This window comes from Papaver somniferum, unplaced genomic scaffold, assembly GCF_003573695.1.
Source record: "Papaver somniferum cultivar HN1 unplaced genomic scaffold, ASM357369v1 unplaced-scaffold_15, whole genome shotgun sequence".
NCBI classification, from domain to species: domain Eukaryota; kingdom Viridiplantae; phylum Streptophyta; class Magnoliopsida; order Ranunculales; family Papaveraceae; genus Papaver; species Papaver somniferum.
In genome coordinates this window covers 2,264,607-2,284,655 of record NW_020624376.1, presented here as the reverse complement: position 1 = coordinate 2,284,655, position 20,049 = coordinate 2,264,607, and the positions used below count along the sequence as shown (strand labels likewise).

Genomic DNA, 20,049 nt, shown 5'->3' with positions numbered 1-20,049 from the left:
GTTTGTTGAAACAGAGACCTGTTCACCTCCTATCATAGGATAGGGGATGTCGAGAAACTCTTATTGAGTAACTCATATGCAATAGAGGTTGCATAAAAGGAAAAGGTCGAGCATAAGCTCATATCTGTAATATTCTCACATTGAATGAAGTTTTCATGTTCCGAGCATATGCGAAAATCTTGTATCTTGTTCTGTTGTAGATGGAAAAATATTTAAGATCTTAATTGAATCTGGAAAACTTGTTGTAACTAGGCAGTGATTTTTTAAGCAAGAGTTATAGGACTTTGGGTCTATATAAGCTTAACGGAAAAACTGATGATGTGAACGTAGTTGATTCTTGTGATATCTTTGTGTGATTGATTGTTTTACGTGGTAGACTTGGAACCGTAAACTTATAAGTCAATGCTTAACTGGCTAGCATAGGCTTCGTACCCAAATTTAGTTTGGATTTTGAACACAAAAGTGAAATCTGTGAAGAATCAAAATATGCTATAAAATCTTTTAGCACAAATGTTCAGAGTAATTCTAAGCCTTTAGAATTAATTCAGTTAGGCCTAGTTGACATGAGTTCAACCCAAAACCACTGTGGTAAAAGATGGTTATAACTTCCGTAGATGATTGTACGAGGTACTATCTTGTATACTTGCTTAGGATAAGGATGACGCCTTAGAAGCCTTAAGATGTATAAACTTGAAGTTGGAAACCAATTAGAAGCCTTGAACATAACAACCGTATCCTTAAGGAGATGATAATTTCCATGTTGATTAGTTCAGGATTACCTGCGGCCTTGTGGGGGGAGGCAGTCCTCTTAACTAGTATATCCTGAATAAAGTACCCTTTTAAGAATCAGATGAAACTCCATATGGTTTATGGAACGGTAGATGACCTTCTTATGAATGTGTCAAAGTGTGGGGGCGTTTGACTAAGATTGTAATTCCTCTTCCTAAAAGAACTAGATTGAAACCAAAAATGTTGATTGTGTTTTCGTATAGGGTATATTGAGTATACTTCTACAAATAGATTTTTGGTTGTGTGTTCTGATTTTTTCTGACATTGGTGTGAATATTATTACGGAATCTAGGGATGCTGAGTTCTTTGAACATGTTTATTCTAAACCTGTACCTCATTAGAGATGTGTTGTTGATCCCCTAGATTTATTTCAAATAGTCAGAACTTATTTTAAAGGAAGATGAAGTTGATGTTGAGCCTAAGAGAAGTAAAATAATTAGACTTGAGACTTCTTATGAAACCGACTTCATAACATGCCTAGCTTAGTCTGAGCCACAGACTTGTAAAGAAGCCTTGATATCTACTGAAACCCCATTCTGGTAAGAAGCTTCATTTAGTGAAATGGACTCAGTCCGTTGGAACCAGACTTGGGAGCTTGCTAGTTTACCTCCAGGTTGTAAGACCATGGATGTAAATGAGTCTTTAAGAGGAAACGATAGGTAGATGAAACTGTGGAAAAATATTAAGCTAAGTTGGTAGCTAAAGGCTATAAACTAAAAGAAGGTGTAGATTTCCTTGATTCTAATTCAATTGTGACGGAAATTACTTCCGTTGAGATACTAATTGTTATTGCTGCCATAAAGAACGTAGAGATACATCAGATGGATGTTAAGACAGCTTTTTCTAAAACCGTGAATTAGGTAAAGAAATTTACATAGATCAACCTGAAGACTTTGTAGTGAAAGGTTGTGAATACAAAGTTTGTAATTTGAAAAATCTTTGTATGGTTTTCAAATAAGCACGTAAACAGTGACATGGAAAATTTAATCATGTGATAATGGATAGTGGATTTAAATTAATGAATCTGACAAGTATGTTACAAGTAACTTGTTAAGGATGTCTGTGTAATTGTATGCTTGTATGTTGATGATATGCTTGATACAAACATAGATGTGATCAATTCCACTAAAAACATGCACTGAATGAGAACATTGACTTGAAAGACTTGGGCCCTTTTGATGTAATCTTAGGGATGAGGATTAGAAGATAATCAAACATTTATAAGTCTTAGTCGTTCTCATTATGTTGAGTTGTGCTTAAGAGATACAATCAGTCTGATTGTAAACCTGCTTGTACTTCGTACGATTATTCTTGTAGTCTCAAGAAAAATAAGGGTAGTGGAGTATCTTAACTTGAATACTCAAAAGTTATAGGATGTCTGATGAATTTAATGAACTGTAAGAGTCCAGACATTGCCTATATGAGTAAGTTAAGTGGATATAATTGTAGTCCAGAGCAAGAGAATTCAGATGCACTGAGTAGAGTATTATGGTACCTAAAATACTCTTTTGATTTATGAAAGGTATCTTGTTGTCCTTGGGACTTTATGATGCAAACTGGATAGTTGACTCAGAGGAGTCTAAGTCTACGAGTGGATATGGTTTCACTCTAACATGTGGGTTTGTTGTTGGAAGATTTCCAAACAAACATATCGCTCAATTCATTATGGAATCTGAGAGTATTGCGTTAGATAAAGCATGAGGGGGCCGAGTGCCTAAGATGCTTTTTAGAAGACATTCCTCTTTGGCATAGGCCTGTGCCAGCTATATCTATACATTGTGTTAGCCAAGCTATAATAGTTAAAGCTAAGAAATAACTAATCTCAATCGGCGTTATTTCCATTGATTGGATAAAGTCCAAGGAGAATATCGCGCAATCTTTGACGAAAGGTTTGTACAAAGAGATAGTTAAAAATGCATCGAGGGGGTTGGGGCTTAAGCTCATATATTAAACTTGCCATGAAGGATACTCAACCTTGCTGACTGGAGATCCCATGATCAAGGTTTCGAATGAGACAACTAATTTGTGGTGGGTAAAGGTAAACACTATCAGAGATTTTCATTCTCTGTCCCTTCCCTATGGTGTAGACGTGATAGTGTGACTGCATGTGGAGGATGACTTTTTAATAAGTCTTAATGAGTTCTATAGTTTCAATTTAAGATTGAAGTGGGGTGTAGCAGTAACACTCTTTATGGAAACTCACCTATCTGAATGAGGAAGTGGGTCGCTTCCTGTGAGAATATGAGCTGATTCTCTAGAGCATTCTGAGAAACAGGATACGTCCAGGGCCAAAACGGACAAAACGGCACGAGCTTGGCAGCAATCTTGGAGATATCACCCGTGGTTGTTATCACGAATTACATCAAATGCTAGAGTTCAAGACATAGTTCACTGTCTCTAGCAAGTAATTCGGTAATATCTCACTAAGCAAAGGTTCAAGACCTCATGGACACCTCTGCCTAAAATGGTATTTCCTGCGTTTTTTATATGATTTTCTTTTGATGGTTTTGGTATTACTGGAACTTAGGACCTAAAGGTCACTAAGGTTCACTAGTTCATGCTTTTTCACTTTGTGAAAGATACCTTAGTCTCACATGTGAGAGCTAAAGATGAAAGCTCTCAATACTATATGATTTTGCAATCCATAGTATGACCCTGGGGTCAACACATTTTGTGTGAGGGAGAGGACAGAAATGACTAGTATGATTTCAACACACACGTTCCATAGTCTGTTCGATGGATCATGGTGATTGGGTGTTATTTACCAAGATTATCTGTGTTTTCATGTTTTATTGAGTTTTCATTCATGTGGGGGATTGTTGGAACAATATTAATAATATTTTTAAGTTTTAATAAAAAATTAATTTATTGTTTTATTTGTGAATGAAACTTTTAGTCCCACATCGTGGAGTTTCCTTTTTAGTGTTTTAAGAACTATATAAGCTTTTAGTCCCACATCGGGGATTTCTTCTTAATTGTTTATTTCATTATATAAAGAAATTCACTACTTTTGTAAAATCATGGGAAAGGGGTTGCTCTATATTTTAGAGGGACCCCTAAGGGAAAATATTTTATAGCGTTTTTTTAAGCATTCGCGATTTTTCTTAACGGTTTTTTCGGAGTTGCCAAGCTCAAGTTGAGCATCTACTACATATGCTAGTAGTAGGTGTATTAGGGTGTTTTATCCTGGAGATATCCGTCCTGTGAGGGCTATAGCATCACTCTTGAGTGTATCCGGGCGCTAATGTCTTAAGGACAACGTGTTGAACACGTGGCTCACTCTGTTTTCCAAAGTTTTGCCTTGTTGCTGTTGCGGAGATACGGGAAGCTTATTCGTTTCGTCAAAGCAATCACTTCCATTATAAAGGAGCTAAGTATCAATAACTTTTGCTTATTTGATTTTTCTTTGTTTTTGATTATTGCACCAAACAAAAACATAAAAACCTAGAGCGCACAGGGCAAAGAAGAATCACAGGAAGAAAAATAGAGAATCAAATGTGTCGGATAAAAAACAAATCCAATGTCACTACATTTATAAGAACATGCAAATAGAACTATAAAAGTGATCCAAAAGAATAAACCTCCGTATTACGCCTAGTGGAAAAAACTTATTTGTCAGGTGGCGATTGAACCTGTTTACAAAAAGAGTTGAAAAGCATTTACCATTTATAAGTTGAAAGTTATAATATGAAAATAACCTCACACACCACTACAAAAACATTTTCATGATTAGGGAGTACCAAAAGATTACAATCTACAAACTTAGTCCATCATTGACAAACTAATTTCAGCTTACCAACAAAGGACAGAACTTCCACCTACCAAAGTGGTGAGCGACAGAACTTCCATTCTCAGGAATATCTTAGTTAGCCACTTCTCATTTTATTTTTTATATTTTTGTATAATTCAAGTTCCCATATGTAAACTTATACTTCTACAGAAAGTCAGAAACAGTCTAATGATTATGGAGTACCAAAAGAATCAGTTTAAAACAGTTTACAAAGTACAAACTTAGTCCAACGCTGACAAACTAATTTAAGCTTACCAACAAAGGACAAAACGTCCATCTTCCAAAGTGGTGAGCCGCACAACTTCCATTCTCAGGAATTTCTTAGTTAACCACTTCTCATTTTATTTTTTATATTTTTGTACAATTAGAATTCCCATATGTAAACGTATAGCAAGGATTCCTAAACTAATTGTTAACGAATGGATGACTAAACAGTACCTAGTGATCTATGGATTACATCTTGTACTGTTAGGTAACTACCAACAACCATTATAGGATCCATGGATTAAGAGATCGATGAACACACTTCTGGACCTTTATAAATATCCTTGACGTAGATGGATCCCAAGCTAGATACATTACTGACGCGTCAGTAGAATATACTGCTTGATTCGGATGTTAGACTGCCAATGGAGAAGCACCACAACCAGCATTTCATCGGTTCGTGTATACGTATAGTAATTTAGGACAGTCTCCTGCTGTAGATCAGTTCTTCTAAGCAATTCACCAGTATTTCTCATATCATTGCTTGAGGTTTGGTTCCTGCATTGGTGCAAATGATAGTCACTACTCTTGCTAATAACATTTGTTGACCACAAAATTGATCTTTACAGAAGAAAAAGATTTCAGTCCAAACTATAAAGGCATCAGCAGACTCTATGTCATGAATTTATGCTGGAGTATCTTATTTGGTTACATATAAGCAAGAGGGACATGCAGTTAAAAAACCAAAGTGATGGTGAGCTCAGTGAGAATTAGTCGACCTAATGAATTAATGTAATTACCGTGTAAAACGGAAACAGCCATTAACTTGAAGAATATAAAGATACAAAGGAAATCTTAATGCCATGTTTCTCAAATCCTTCTAGCCATCCTAATGCATAATTCTTGCTAAGACGGACGCCCATGTTGTCGAAATTCCACCCAGAAGGTAATGATTTCTCCTACAACACGTCTTTGCACAATACTCAAGGCTCCAGGCTAAGTAGCAGGAGCGTAGCATCATCTGGCCTCCCAAAGGAGCATATAACAGCTGTATCAATTGAAAATCAATATGAACAACAAGGGGGATAAAAATTGAACAGAGAGAGAGAGTTACCTCGGCAGGAATCAAAAGTTGACGTTCGAGTTGAAATTACTATCGCAGGAGTAGGAGTAACATCATCATCATTAACAGTTGATGGCTTAGACGTAAAGGCACAAAACTCTAAAATTTGCTAAACCCAGAAAACCCAAATTTAGAAAAAACACTGATTTTGTCTAAATCTAATGCCCTATATTGCAACAATGTTACGAATTTTATCAGGATCCAAAAACTGGAGAAAATCTACAATTCGAAATAACAACGAATCAAAAACCCTAAATATCCTTATCATATGAGAAAATTTGAAAATTAGGTGGTGATCATATTTGCTAGATTATCTTCTGAGAAGTATTTGTTGCTTTCATAACCGTCTAATCAAAAACACCATCCGGAGCTTCCCGATCGCCGGATCGGGGTCGCCGCTAAATCCTTTCCACCGATTGACTCTTTGATCACAGAGTCAAAGTGCATGTCTTTTTATAACAATGATTTACCCCCTTAATGTTAGTTATATGGTGAACACATTTGATCCAAAGCTCAATGTTTCAAGGGGAACACGATGTGATGCGCATCTTGATCACTTTAGGTATTTTGCTGCACTCATCTTAATCGCAGTTGAGAAAAATCAAATAGAAAGCTCACGAAAAAAAATTAGCCCACCCCAATACGAATTCCTGGTTCCGTCGCTGGTTCACAACCACAAGACATTTTTGTAAAGATGGTGGGAGCAACGACATCGATTTTTTTGTTATCCCAAAATGCCTGTAATTAACCAGTGCACCGATTTAGTGATGGTGGTAGCACTGGTGTTGACAGACTGAGACGAGGTGGTGCGGCGGTAGCAGTGGACCGGTAGACCTGTCTTTTCATCTTATAATCTTTTTTTTTTTATTTTTCCTTTTTTTAACGAATTAAAAGTTGCGACACGTTTTTCTTGCATGCTTGAGTTTTTACTTTACTTTTTTTTACTTTTCCTCACTGGGTTGTTTTTTACTGGTGTATTGCGGATTGGGCATATGAGCCACAAGTCGTTACTTACATAAACACGTGCCGTAATCATTCTCTATTGACATTTCTTTTTCACGACGGCCGTAGGAACAGATGGATTTTGTTTTCCATTAAATTCATCTTCCCAAGTCAGTAAACCAGGAAGGGAAATAGATTGTATAATGGGTTTGTGTTGGATCTGGAATTCATCATGATCATGTGTTTGTGAAAGTAGTTTAGTTGTGAAAGTGAAATCTAAAAACTTCCAACATTATTGATGACCCTTTCTTAAAAGAAAATATGCTCTGAAATTAGTTTTGGTAATTAACGAATTTTCTTCGGTTAGACTTTTAATTTGAGATTTTTCTTTGCCGCGATGCATCGAATCTCGAATTTCTTATAATTTTAATTTTCATGAAATTTGGTAGTGGTGGTGGATATGGTGGTCGTGGTGGTGATGGCTTGCTGGCATGAAACTGAAGGAGGTGGAGGAGGATGGTGGTGGCAGTGATGGTGGAGGGTGTTGGCGGTGCTACACAGTGAAGCAAAATTGAAAAATTGGTCGAACATATGATTAGTGATAATTGTTGCTGGCTGTGATGGTAATGATGGTGGAGGGTATTGGTGGTGACAGAAACTGATTAAGAAAGTATAACGAAGAATACTGTTAATTGGTGATGGAGTTGTTCGTGAAAGATTGAATGGTGGTAGTGATGGCAGTGCTAAATACGGTGGTGGTGAAGGAAATCATGGTGTTGGTGGTGAAAGAATGAATGATTGCGGTGGTGGTGGCGGTGCTATAGGTGGCGGCGGCACTAATGTGGGTGTTGGTGGTATCGGCAAAGGTGATGTTGTCGGCAAAGAAATAGAGATGAGGACGATCAAGGAAGTAGTTTTTAAGTGTAAGTGTATTTCGGGTTTTTGAGGTCCCAATAACTACCACCAAAATCAATCTTTTTATCAAAAGAAGATTGGTTTCATTTGACAAAAAAAATAACTATAAAAGGGACTCTCTTTTCGGAACTCGGCGTTCCGTCGGTCGGCCCAAATAGAAATAAATTAATAAAAAATTATAAGCATGCCTAGTAGAAATTAACTATTTTGTCAAGAAATATTAGCTGTTTTCATGAACGGTCGATGATGTCAGGCGAAGTAAACTATTCGAGTGCGTCACCAAAATGTATTAAATGAATATCTAAATTTTTGAGGTCGTGTGGTGAAAATGGTCCAAAAACAAAATAACCATTTATATAATCGATACACTTAAATTCACTGTTCATGTCTGAGAAAATTCTGCTTTTCACATAGCTTTTTTCCCCAAACTTTTGCGTGTATTCTTGTATGTAGCTAGTTATGCCATTTTAACGTTGTATTGTTCGTGTACTAGTTCTTGAGACACCAGGGCGTTCATGCGTTTAAGTAGCCAATCAAAGTCATCTTGACTCTTGATAAGGCTTAGACGTACATAACGATTTTCAGCACTGAAAAAGCTTCCGCTTCTACCAATTATACCACCGTCTCTGAGCAGTGCTTGGTAGCAATTGTTATCCTCTTCTTTCTCACACTTGATCCATGCATAAGCTGCACAGTATCATTATTATTTCATAAGTACAGGTTTCTTTTCATCAGAATAGTGTTATTAGCTTGTAAATAGTGTATTATAAAGCTCGAGTACAAACCTGGAGAAGGAGCCGTCATATTTTGGAAATATGTGGAATATCCAGGAATGAGTTTCTGAAGGGAGAACCGTTTCGATGCAGATATGACTTTGTTTAAGCTTTCCCATCGAGTCCTTGTTGTTCTATGTCCGAACTCAAAGAACTCTTTCCCGTCTCTGAGTAGTACTTTCAGAAGCTTCAAAGCTCTCAATTGGGTATCACGAGAAACACCCATACTGTTCAAGAGCATGTAGTTCAGGAATTTTTCGTACACGACTTGATCCTTTATTAATGCCCACCTGTTTTGTACAAATACATGCCGAATTTTACCAACTGACCCAACTATAACATCAAACTGACTAGCTACATTCGAGATTTCTTTGAATTTTTGTTAACAAAACTTAATTAGTTAGTCGAATTAACGAACTGAAATATATATTTATACCCGAATCTGCTGCTCCCGTGACCAGTTAGCTTAGACAGTGTAAAGATCACCAGGTCTTCGTTTGCAGGAGCTGGGATAGCAGTATAATGAGGCCAATAATAAGCGTGATCATTAATTGTTTTAACAGATGGGCCTTGAAGAACTGGATCCTTCAGTTTACCATCTGGATTGTTTGGAGAAGTAACAAATTCGATGAAATTCACAGACGGCGGGAACGATTTTTTCTTCCACATTGATGTATCACCTTCCCATTCGAAGTTCTTAGAGTTGTAGAATTCTGTTTGGGACTTGTAGACCTGGATAACCATCCATATCAGAAGAGTATCTTAGCACATTTTTCATTCCTTATTAATCTTACTTAAGTAGGAATACAAGAATACAAGTCATACAAGAACTAGAGAAAGTAAATACTCGACTAGCTGCATACCGGGAAAAAGGGGATTGATCCAACAATCCTGGTGGGTGAGGGTGGATCCTGAGGGGAAAGTGCATAAATTGCTGCATTGAGCAGTTGCGTGGATCCAGCACCAAAAACCATGAACTTCCCCGTGCTATTTGCGTTTCCAACCATTGCATGCAATTTTTGAATATGTCTTTCGAGCTCCTTTGAAATGAAAGTACCATTCTCGTATCCAAATTTGTAAGACATGCGGTGCCACCCAGATACCATGACCGCACTACTTTCAGCATGTTTCACCCAAAATGGCTCCAAAAATAATGGATCTCCACTGCATAAAAAAATTGCACCTCATAATTAGCTCTCTGTTGTCAAGAATATATCAGATGCTTAAATCAACAGTGAGTTTCGGAAAACACATTGAAGAAACAATCGGAATCAGCAGGTACGGAGAGATATTACCTATCAGCATTAGCTGGACAATCAGCGGAGAATTGTGAGCAATCAGAGCCATAATAGCAAGAGTTGCACTCACAGCTTGGAAGCGGCGGATTATTGTCATTGTCAATTCCTTCGGTTACTCCTTCCAAATGATTAGTAGTACTTGATAATATTTCACCATCTAAAAAAGCACGGCCATGGCCAGAACAAAAAACTGAAGCTACATCTTCAGCCTCTTTAGCTGCTTTTCTTGTCCAACTCAACTCGTGTTGCTTATCTTCATCACTAACAAGCACATAACTCGCAAGTAACAGGTTAAGAATCACTGAGAAGCATAACCAAACCCAAAGCCAGGGGTATTTCTTCATGCTTTGAGTTTTCTTTCTTCAAGGGAGATTAAAGAGACTCACAGACAATTCAATCAGTTACTTACTACCATCACTAATCTACGGCGTACCTAGTACCTACGAAGTAGTTTTAAGGTTAACATCAATAATTCAACAACTTAAAGCATTAATTTGCATCATAATTTAAAAAATATGATTACAAAGAATCTTTACTTGACAAAAACTAATTACTACTGTAGTAGTTTAAAATCTCATCGCCAGAGAATGTTTTTCTCGGATGGCATTTTGTATTTCCAACTCATGTTTTTGATACTCTTTCTCTTGGCAATTGCTAGCTGGTGATAAGCAAAATCAAGTCGTGTGCAACTTTATACCTGCTCTCATCTTTTTAGAATAGTCTTGCATTTAATAATTATGGAGTAGTCCCTGTAGACTAGTAGAAGAGAAAAAAACATATTTTCATTATACAAAGAAGAGTCCGTACAGCACATTAAATACATGACAGATTCTGACAAGAAAAGAATAAAAACCACACACGTGGATTAGTCATAGAAATAGACAGATGTAGAGAAGAGTTGTAATAACAGGACACTGGAACTAACAGTTTACTGCCACTAGCCTCCCTCAAACTGAAAGGGTGATAGCACTTTCAGTATGTTCTTTAGAAATGCAAAACAAGGTCTTGCAAGACTTTTAGTGAAGATATCTGCCAGTTGCTAGATTGTAGAGATATAAGAAAACTTCAGAGAATTAGACTGAACTAGCTCACGAACAAAATGATAGTCAATAGCCAAATGCTTCATCCTGCTATGCAATCCAGGATTGGAAGCCAGACAAATGGATATTTTGTTATCACATAGCTGTTGTGGAGATGTAGGGAGAAAAATACGTAGATCACTGAGTAGCGACGAAGCTATGCAGAGACAAATGGGGTCATTGGACCCACTTGTTTTCAGATCTTAGTGTAAAAATGAGAGGGTTTCTAGTTAAAGTTAGGTTTTTGTGGGGGAAAAAAATATAATATGATATAAATTATATCCCTTAGTTTGCTTTGACCCCGCCAGCAGAGCGCCTTGGCTCCGTCACTGTCTCTGAGGATTTGACACACCCATAAAATTTCAGCAGCAGTAGTAGCTAAGCACTTGTATTCAGCTTCTGTTGAGCTTCTAGAAATAGTAGGTTGCTTCTTAGCAGACCAAGTTATAGGATTATTACCAAAAAACAAATAGAATCCACTTGTTGATCTTCTAGTGTCAGGATCTCCACCCCAGTCAGCATCAGTATAACCAGATATAGCTGCAAGTCATTTAGTAAAAAGAATACCATGACCTAGAGTGCCTTTAGTATATACCTTAGTATTCTTTTAGCTGCAGTGAGATGAGCAGTGGTAGGAGAATGCATAAATTGACATACTTGGTTAACTGAATCTGTAATTTCATGTCTGGACCAAGTTAAATATTGTAAAGCTCCAACAAGAGATTTGTATTCAGTTGGATTTTATAAAAGCTCACCATCTATAGCACTTAGTTTGGCACCTGTTGGACAAGGAGAACTGCATGGCTTTGCACCAACCTTGTTACATTTTTGAAGATGATCAAGACTGTACTTAGTTTGATGAAGAAAAATACCAGATGCATTGCTTTTAACTTCCATACCCAAGAAATAGTTTAAAGAACCTAAATCTTTAACAGGGAAAAATTTGTTGAAAAATGAGATAACTTCATTGAAATATGCAGAAGAACTACCTGTAATAAGAATGCCATCAACATAAACTAAAACAATAGTTAAACTTGAACCAATTTTTTGCACAAATAATGAAGTATCTTCTACAGAAGGTTTGAAGTCCAGTTGAAGAAGAACATCTACAAGTTTCTCATACCAGGCTCTTGGTGCCTGTTTAAGCCTATAGATAGATTTATGAAGTTTACATACATAATCAGGATGTTCATTGTCTTGAAATCCAGGAGGTTGCATCATGTAAACTTCCTCGTGTAAATCCCCATGAAGAAAGGCATTACTTACGTCAATTTTTTTGATATCCCAATTAAAGTTTACTGCTAATGAAATAACTATTCTTATAGTGGTTGGTTTGACAACATGACTAAAGGTTTATGTGTAGTCTAAACCCTCATGTTGTCAAACCAGTGGTTGGTTTGTGGCGTTGAACCATTCAGCGCTACTATCTCGTTGCTAGTTCAACTGCGAGCACATGCTAGGAGAGAGAACTTGTGTTAATTATAACAAATAGACAACACTTTTTTTTAACTGCAACACTTTTCTGCTAATCTAGCGGCTCAATCTAGCCAATAGGACTTAGTATTACAAGTAATATCATCAAGGAGCCTATGAAGAAAATGAAATAACCAAGTAATTCCTTTTTCTTGTGTTTATATGTGCCTCGTAATAGGTTCAAATTGCAAAAGCTCCAAGGGAAAATGGTTGGTAAAATAGTATAAGAACCCTTGCTGGATGGTATTTCTATGCCACAAAAGAAACCCAAGTGGACATAAAACTTATCATTAGCTAATTAAAAATGTAAGTATATACACATGCGGCAGATCTAGGTTTGGGCTAAGGAGGCGGAGCCTAGTGTGGCAAACTGGAGACAGTTGCACCTGTCAACTGGCTCCCAAACCGGATTCATATATATGCTCTAAATGAGATTTTTGCCCCAATGGGACCTAAGAAAAGGTGACATTCCTCATCCCAGTTCTAGTCAAATCCAAAACATGAACTTATAGCCTAAATGGAAAAATATGACCAAGAAAATACAGTTTATGTCACTGAAATAATGACATACTCCCATCGTCCCACTATTAGATGACATATTTCAAGCTTGTACAGTTCTTAAAGCAAGGAAGGGAAAAGAGTATTTTCAAGTATTTTTTACAATTATATCCTTATGGATAAAAACTAGAAAAAATTGGAAAATATTCATCTCTCAAACTACACCACGGATGTTTACAAACTTTATACCATGAAAAGCATTTTAAAACACCTTCGTAACGAATATAAACATGCCTATCAAATTATGCATATTTATTATACTAACAATAATCAATTAAAGGATAATTTTAGAAATATCTTCTCGTTTAATGATATAGGTCATCTATGAGACAAAATCTAAAAATAAATAGGTCAACTAATAATGGGGCGGAGGGAGCATATAACTGCATTAAAAACATTTCTTGGAGTGCACTATTAGTACTGGTCAACTAGATCATTTAGCTGGTCAAAAGAACGATATTTCAAATCTGCAGCAGGAGCGCACTTACGTCCTTGACCGGTCAAGTTTACTCAACTGAACTTTAAGACCAAGCACTATGGTGCACCATTTCCCTTCTCCATCCCCTAATTGTACGGAAAAGCAACTACAGTGGACCAGATCTAATCCCCGTGTGAAAAACTACTTTTCGGAAAATGAATTTCCGTGTGATTTTCAATGGATAGTTAGTTTCCGTTTGAAAATTTTTAGTTTTACTCTTTTTTTTTCACTTTTAACTCTTTTGTTTTACTAATACTCTTTATTTCCTATTATATCTCCATTTTTTTCTCTTCAAATTTTTTTTACCCATAAATAATAACTATCTAAACCAGTGGAAATAAAATTTGGAAAGAAAAAAAACCGGAAGCTGGTACTATTTACACGAAAATCGAGTTTTCGTGCAGTGTAAGGAAGGGATGAAAGCTGACTATAGTGCGATTGCCTTGTGATCCATAAATCTTCTTTACATTTAGGGGACAGGAAAGGGATATCCTTTATCAGAGGGCTTGGCCTAAGAGGACTCTTGACTAAAAATATTGTGAAAGTCTGCTCTTAAGGTAAAAAAGGGTAAAAAAATGTCGCAAAAAGTCCAAAATGTGGTTTTTATAATTTTTGATAAGGAATAGTAAAATCACGGAACTTGACGTTTTTCCAAGTCCCTTCCGAGTAAACAGCTCGGTTTCAACTTCTCCTTTTATTCATTGTACTTTATTTATCCCGACACCATAATAACTCACTTGAGATTATGGTAATACTTTCCATTGTGATGAGAAACATTATACGTTATATCCATTTGGGGTTTCAGCCGGCCTCTTAGGAGTAAATCAACGATTAACATGATCTAGCAGTATGTCATGTACCTGGGAGTGCCCATATCGTAGTTTTGTCTGTCTTTAGTAATATTTAGTGGGTGGTTTAGATTATCCCGCCTGGATAGTTTGAGGTCGTCGGACATTGAGAGAGTGAGTGAGATATATATGTACTCATATCCTGTAATGAAACCCTAAGAAATAATCAATTAATATAAGAAGAACTTATGTTCGCTGTGTTCACTAGGAACCAATTGGCTGAATCCGTGATGATTGAGATTATCATTATCCATGTTTGTTATTGATTGTACTGGTACAGTACAATTGGTATCAGAGCCGTTTCTTTCCGCACAAATTGATCCAAATTTTTTACGTATCGCTCTAGGGATTATTGGTATAGAGTTAGGGCACAAGAAAAACTGAATACAGATAAAAGGTTTACCGGGAAAATGTCGCCAAAGTAATCTTCGGATGCTAACATAATATTCCATGCGAAATAAGATCCATTTCCTAGCAACTAACATTGTTATAAACTTACCCTGGTGTTACAATCAACACTAGTTATAAGTTTACTTGTTAGAACAATAAGTGTACATTGACTTGAAAAATTAAGGTGATAATTATAGGAGTCACAGACCTCCATATGCACTATGAATTGTCATAGCTTTTCCCTAAAGACAAGAAAATTAGAACATATTATGTATTCATTACTGAAACTGAGATGGAAATCAGTTTTATGCTCTAAAAGAAAAATTAGAGATAAATCGATAAAGTTGACTTTTTTACCGAAGTTGTTGGTATATTAATTTGATTATTTCATCTTATTTTTTGAATCAAGAATCAAAAATTTGGATGAGGATCTGCAGGTTTATATGTTTCTAGTATTTGGGAGAAGAGATCAGAGATGAGGATTTGATGAAGGACACATTTACTAACCAGCGTACTTTTGCTGCTTGATAGCTTTACCTTTACCGACGATTTTCCTCTAAATCTTTGGGACTCGGTCTCTTTTAATTCAATTGTTTCATCGTGGGGAACTCTGGTTACAGTTCATGGCTCAACCAGTGACAAGTCCAAGTTAAACTGCTGCAAAATTAAAGTTCGAGGGGATATTTCTAAATGTCCAGTTGCAGTATGTTACAAAGGATATTGGTTGAGATTTGAATGGATTCTCTAATTTGGAGGTTACCAAGGATTCACATGATAATCAAACTGCTTCTATCTTAGCTCAGAGTGTCTCACTACCAGTCACTAAGCCTAAACTACTTTCAGCGATACACATGGAAGAAGACGATCACAGCCCTATCATCAAGCCGAGACTTCGTTCAGCGATAATAGTGGGAGAGAATTACCATAATTCAAATTCTGGATGCGTTCAAACTAATTTTGTTACCGATTCTAAGGCGGTTTCTAAGGATGTTAATATGGATAAGAATTATCCTAGTAATCAGAATAGTTCAATTTGAATCGGGCTTGTAGAGCGGAATCTAAAAAGGAATTGGATGAGGTTTGGGTTGAGGTTAAGCGTAAGAAAAATCCAAAAGGTAAAGGGTTGGGTTTTGGTTCTTTTTCTAACTCAACAGTTTATACTAACCCAACTTATGTTAGTGCTGATGAAGGAAGCGTCGAAATTAATTCGAAAGAAGCAGGTGACTTGAAGGATATTGTTTCTTCACAATTTGAGGATCCAAATTTGAAGGAAATTACAAACTTAAATTTGTTTTCTGAATCTACTGGCAAGGTTGGTTCGGATGCGGGTTTTCCGGATCAAATGAATATGAGCTGGGTTACGGTGAGGGAAAAGGAAAAATACATGGATAAGGATTTTGTTTTTGGGTATGTATTTGGGGCTGTTTCCAGTTCCTCCACATCTAGACCATTATATCAAGACCATTCGGGAGGTCATGATTTCACCACAGATGATGGACAGATTGAAGTAGTCAAATGCACATTCCAAGATGAAAGCATGAATTAGGAGGATTAATTGTTTTCTAATTCTTCTCGGGCAAGGTTTTTAAAGCGTGAAGCGAAGCGTTTTCCAATTTTAAGAAGCGAAGCGTATGTTGAATCGTGAAGCGTCGCTTCATGGTTTATGTTTGAAGCGCCCATAAATAATAACAGTTGCTCTTAGTTAGTTGGAAAATGTAAATTTAATAAGATAATATTCGTATGAATAAAATATAAATCCAATTCTCATCATAAATAATAAAATACTTCATATTTTTTTGTTTTTATATTAAAATTTTTGGGCGGGAAAATTTAAATTCGGGCGGGAAGTATGTGAAGCGTGTTATCTTGTTTTTGTATTAAAATATTTGGACGGGAAGTATGTGAAGCGCATATATTAGAGAATCTAACACGCTTCACGGAAAATTCACTTCATCATTATGAGTCGAAGCGTTTTAGAACATTTTAGAAAAATGTGAAGCTTACGCTTTTAAAAATCATGTTCTCGGGTTATGGGATTTTCTTTTTTTATTACGTTTGTGGACTGTTGTGGTTAGAGCATTTATAAAGGTTATGGCAGTTTCAAGTTTTCGAATTGGTACGAAAGCTTTTGCGTCTCTAATCTTGCTTATTTAACTTGGGATCATGTTCCCTTCCTTGAATAAGGGTTCGAATCCTGGACCTTGTAATTGCTAGTAGTATTTAGGGATCACAACTAACCGCTATACTAACCCATCAAAAAAAATAAAAACTTGGGATTTTTCTCTCTTTTGCTTTCGGTTAAAAATTTGTTTTAGTTCTTTTGTATTTTCTCCGGTGGTGTCACTTTTCGTGACTTCACTGTCTTTAATCAACTTTATCCTTTTTGAGTCAAAAAATAAATAAATAAAATAAAAAGCTTTACTGACGATTATTCCCGATAATGAATCCGGACTCCGAGTGATCATCATGACCAACCTTTTGTGTGTGTATTTTATTAATCTTCAGTGCAATTGCTGTACGAGATTGTCAGGTTGAGTTTGTCTGTCCTAGCTATGATATAGCCTCGGCGGCCATAATTAATGAGTTATCTACTTGTAGTCTAGCTAAAGGAATCTCTTTGTTTGGAGTCAAGAAAAGGATTACATAGTAAATGATCTGACATTACTTACATGTATGTATTATATTACATCGAGAAATCCACATAATAAGATCAGATCCAATCCAAAACCAGGTCCTAAAAGTCTTCACAAGACTAACATCAATAACTCAACAACTGTCCTTATTTATGCATTAAGCCATTAACTAGCTAGTACTGCATCATTATATATACATACACGTCCAAAAATATGACTAGGAAGAACTAATAAACAAGTACTGATCCACCAGTGAATCAAGCAACGTCACGCAGATGAGACATGCATAATTTATAATTATGCATACTAGTTATCAGTACCGCACTATGTTTGAATTAAAAATTGTTTATTGGAGCAGACAGCCATCACTGAGTAGAGTGCGAGTCTAGAGATGTCATTTCGTTTCTTTTAAAACCCATTGGATTCTGTCAAATAAAAATCAAGAAGAAAGAAAAATGGAAAACGGTAAGAAATGGGGTTTCAGTGCAAATAATGAGATTGATTCAGCTTCTGGTGTTACAGTTAGAGGGGTTCTAAACACTTTGATGAATTCTATAAACCTTGAAGATAAAAGACAGCCTATTCCTCTTGGTTATGGTGATCCTTCGGCTTCTCCATGTTTCAGAACAACTAAAATAGCTGAAGATGCTATCGTTGATTCGCTTCGTTCAGCCAAGTTTAATGGTTATTCATCCACTGTTGGTATTCTTCCTGCCAGAAGGTATATACTTTTAGCGTTCTCAACTTCCTTTTGGTTGTTATAATTTAATTGTCCTGTTGGTATACATGATTCCATTTGGATATATGCATATTTATTATTGTACATGTTGTGGTTCAACTTCAATTAACAGGTCTATAGCAGATTATCTATCTCGTGATCTTCCATATAAGCTATCACCTGAGGATGTTTTCCTCACAATTGGTTGTGCACAAGCGATCGAGATTGCAATGATGGTATTCGCTCGACCTGGTGCTAATATATTGCTACCTAGACCAGGGTATCCGTATTATGAGGCCTGTGCTGGTTTTAGGAAGCTGGAGTATCGACATTTTGATCTTTTACCAGACAAAGGTTGGGAGGTCGACCTTGAAGCTGTAGAAGCTCTTGCTGATGAGAATACCGTTGGAATGGTTATAATCAACCCAGGAAACCCTTGTGGAAGTGTCTACTCATATGGGCATTTAAAGAAGGTGCATAGCTAGTTACTCTATTGACTCTGAATTATGTTGTCAATTAGCCTTAGTTAAGGAAAAATGGACTTATAAAAGTTAGCTAGTTATTATCAATTTATCATGGTATTGCAATTAGGTTGCTGAGACTGCCAAGAAACTCGGAATTCTTGTGATAGCGGATGAAGTTTATGGTCATCTCACATTTGGAAGTAATCCATTTGTGCCAATGGGAGTTTTTGGGTCAACAGCTCCTGTCCTTACACTTGGGTCTATATCAAAGAGATGGATAGTACCTGGTTGGCGAATTGGTTGGCTTGTTGCCAGTGATCCCAATGGCGTTCTAAAAGAAACAAAGGTAAGTTCTTACTATAATTCGACTATTTCCATGTTCGATTGTCTTATTGCTAATTGTTGAAACATAAAACTCATCTTATATTGCATCATCTCAGGTTCTAGATTCAATTATAAGCTGCCTAAATATCTCTGGAGACCCTGCAACTTTTATCCAGGTTCACATCTTTGTGTGTTTGTTTCCAAAAGAGCAGTTACCTCTGTAAATTTTTACTTTACAGCTTTATGACAAGGCCAGCCGCCATACTGTACGTCTGCTTATATTCCTTGTAATTGTGTTATAAACATTGTCATGGATTCGTTCACAGGCTGCCATTCCTCAAATTATTGAAAAAACAACGGACGACTTCTTCAACAATGTTATTAGTATCTTGAGGAAATCGGCTGAATTTGTGCATGATCAAATTAAGGATGTCTTCTGCCTTACTTGCCCCCACAAACCAGAAGGATCCATGTTCGTGATGGTACGTTGCGTATTGTAGACTCGTTGTATGTGAAAATTTGTTCTTCTGTAAATTTTGTATTTGCTCATTATATTTTTGACTCATTGATTAGGTGAAGCTCAATTCAAATCTTTTGGAAGACGTCAACGATGATACGGAGTTCTGTCTCAAATTAGCTAAAGAGGAATCCCTCATTATTCTTCCAGGTGAGAATTGTACATTGTATGAACATGTGGATATTGATTGAATGGTTGCTAAATTTAACACAAGGCCACTTTTATGAAGGAACTGCGGTTGGACTGAAAAATTGGCTGCGCATAACTTTTGCTATTGAACCAACTTCTCTGCAAGATGGACTTCTGAGGTTAAAAGCTTTCTGCCAGCGACATGCCAAGAAATAAATGTGGCTACGTTTACCCAGTAATGATTTGTAGTTGCTAAAGATTGTTATCCTATGCGTTCCATTAGTTAAGTTGTTGCAAGTATTTACTAGTTTTGGCCCTACCCTCAACATTGTAGAGGAAGAAGCCCATACGATATTTCTCCAGAGTTAAATATATGTGACATTGTATGAGACAGTGGAACCCAAAAGTAGAACCCCATTCCATGACCAACCTTAGGAGTTATGAGGTTTATTTATCGAAAATGATAGAAAACACTGGATTTAATCGCTTGTTACTCCCGTATTAAAACTTGCAAAATTAAGAGAGCTTGAGAAATGAGATAACCACTCTGATATTTATTCATGTTGGGAGCTAGCTTACTGTCGGAGAAAAATGAGTTTTTAAT

The 20,049-nt window shown here is 36.5% G+C and overlaps 2 protein-coding genes across 2 annotated transcripts; one reads left to right on the top strand and one right to left on the bottom strand.

Annotated features, from left to right (window-relative positions):
* Positions 1–8,035: 8,035 nt before the first annotated feature.
* On the bottom strand, positions 8,036–10,247 carry LOC113335519 (tryptophan aminotransferase-related protein 3-like). Its single transcript, XM_026581555.1, has 5 exons — positions 9,832–10,247; positions 9,400–9,700; positions 8,973–9,268; positions 8,549–8,826; positions 8,036–8,450 (listed from the first exon to the last, which is right to left on the bottom strand). The coding sequence occupies exons 1-5, from the start codon at positions 10,176–10,178 to the stop codon at positions 8,221–8,223; spliced, it is 1,452 nt and encodes a 483-aa protein (XP_026437340.1). The 5' UTR covers positions 10,179–10,247; the 3' UTR covers positions 8,036–8,220.
* Positions 10,248–17,646: 7,399 nt separating this feature from the next.
* Positions 17,647–20,049, top strand: LOC113335775 (probable aminotransferase TAT2). Its single transcript, XM_026581814.1, has 7 exons — positions 17,647–18,014; positions 18,145–18,484; positions 18,603–18,821; positions 18,916–18,975; positions 19,126–19,281; positions 19,373–19,466; positions 19,546–20,049. The coding sequence occupies exons 1-7, from the start codon at positions 17,749–17,751 to the stop codon at positions 19,659–19,661; spliced, it is 1,251 nt and encodes a 416-aa protein (XP_026437599.1). The 5' UTR covers positions 17,647–17,748; the 3' UTR covers positions 19,662–20,049.

Excerpts from the sequence above, each read along its gene's own strand:
- LOC113335519 (XM_026581555.1), bottom strand. The coding sequence starts at position 10,178 with ATGAAGAAATACCCCTGGCTTTGGGTTTGGTTATGCTTCTCAGTGATT. Across the intron at positions 9,269-9,399 it reads GATCAATCCCCTTTTTCCCG|GTCTACAAGTCCCAAACAGA; the intron begins GTATGCAGCTAG and ends ATGGTTATCCAG. Across the intron at positions 8,827-8,972 it reads CACGGGAGCAGCAGATTCGG|GTGGGCATTAATAAAGGATC; the intron begins GTATAAATATAT and ends TGTACAAAACAG.
- LOC113335775 (XM_026581814.1), top strand. The coding sequence starts at position 17,749 with ATGGAAAACGGTAAGAAATGGGGTTTCAGTGCAAATAATGAGATTGAT. Across the intron at positions 18,822-18,915 it reads GCGTTCTAAAAGAAACAAAG|GTTCTAGATTCAATTATAAG; the intron begins GTAAGTTCTTAC and ends GCATCATCTCAG. Across the intron at positions 19,467-19,545 it reads ATCCCTCATTATTCTTCCAG|GAACTGCGGTTGGACTGAAA; the intron begins GTGAGAATTGTA and ends ACTTTTATGAAG.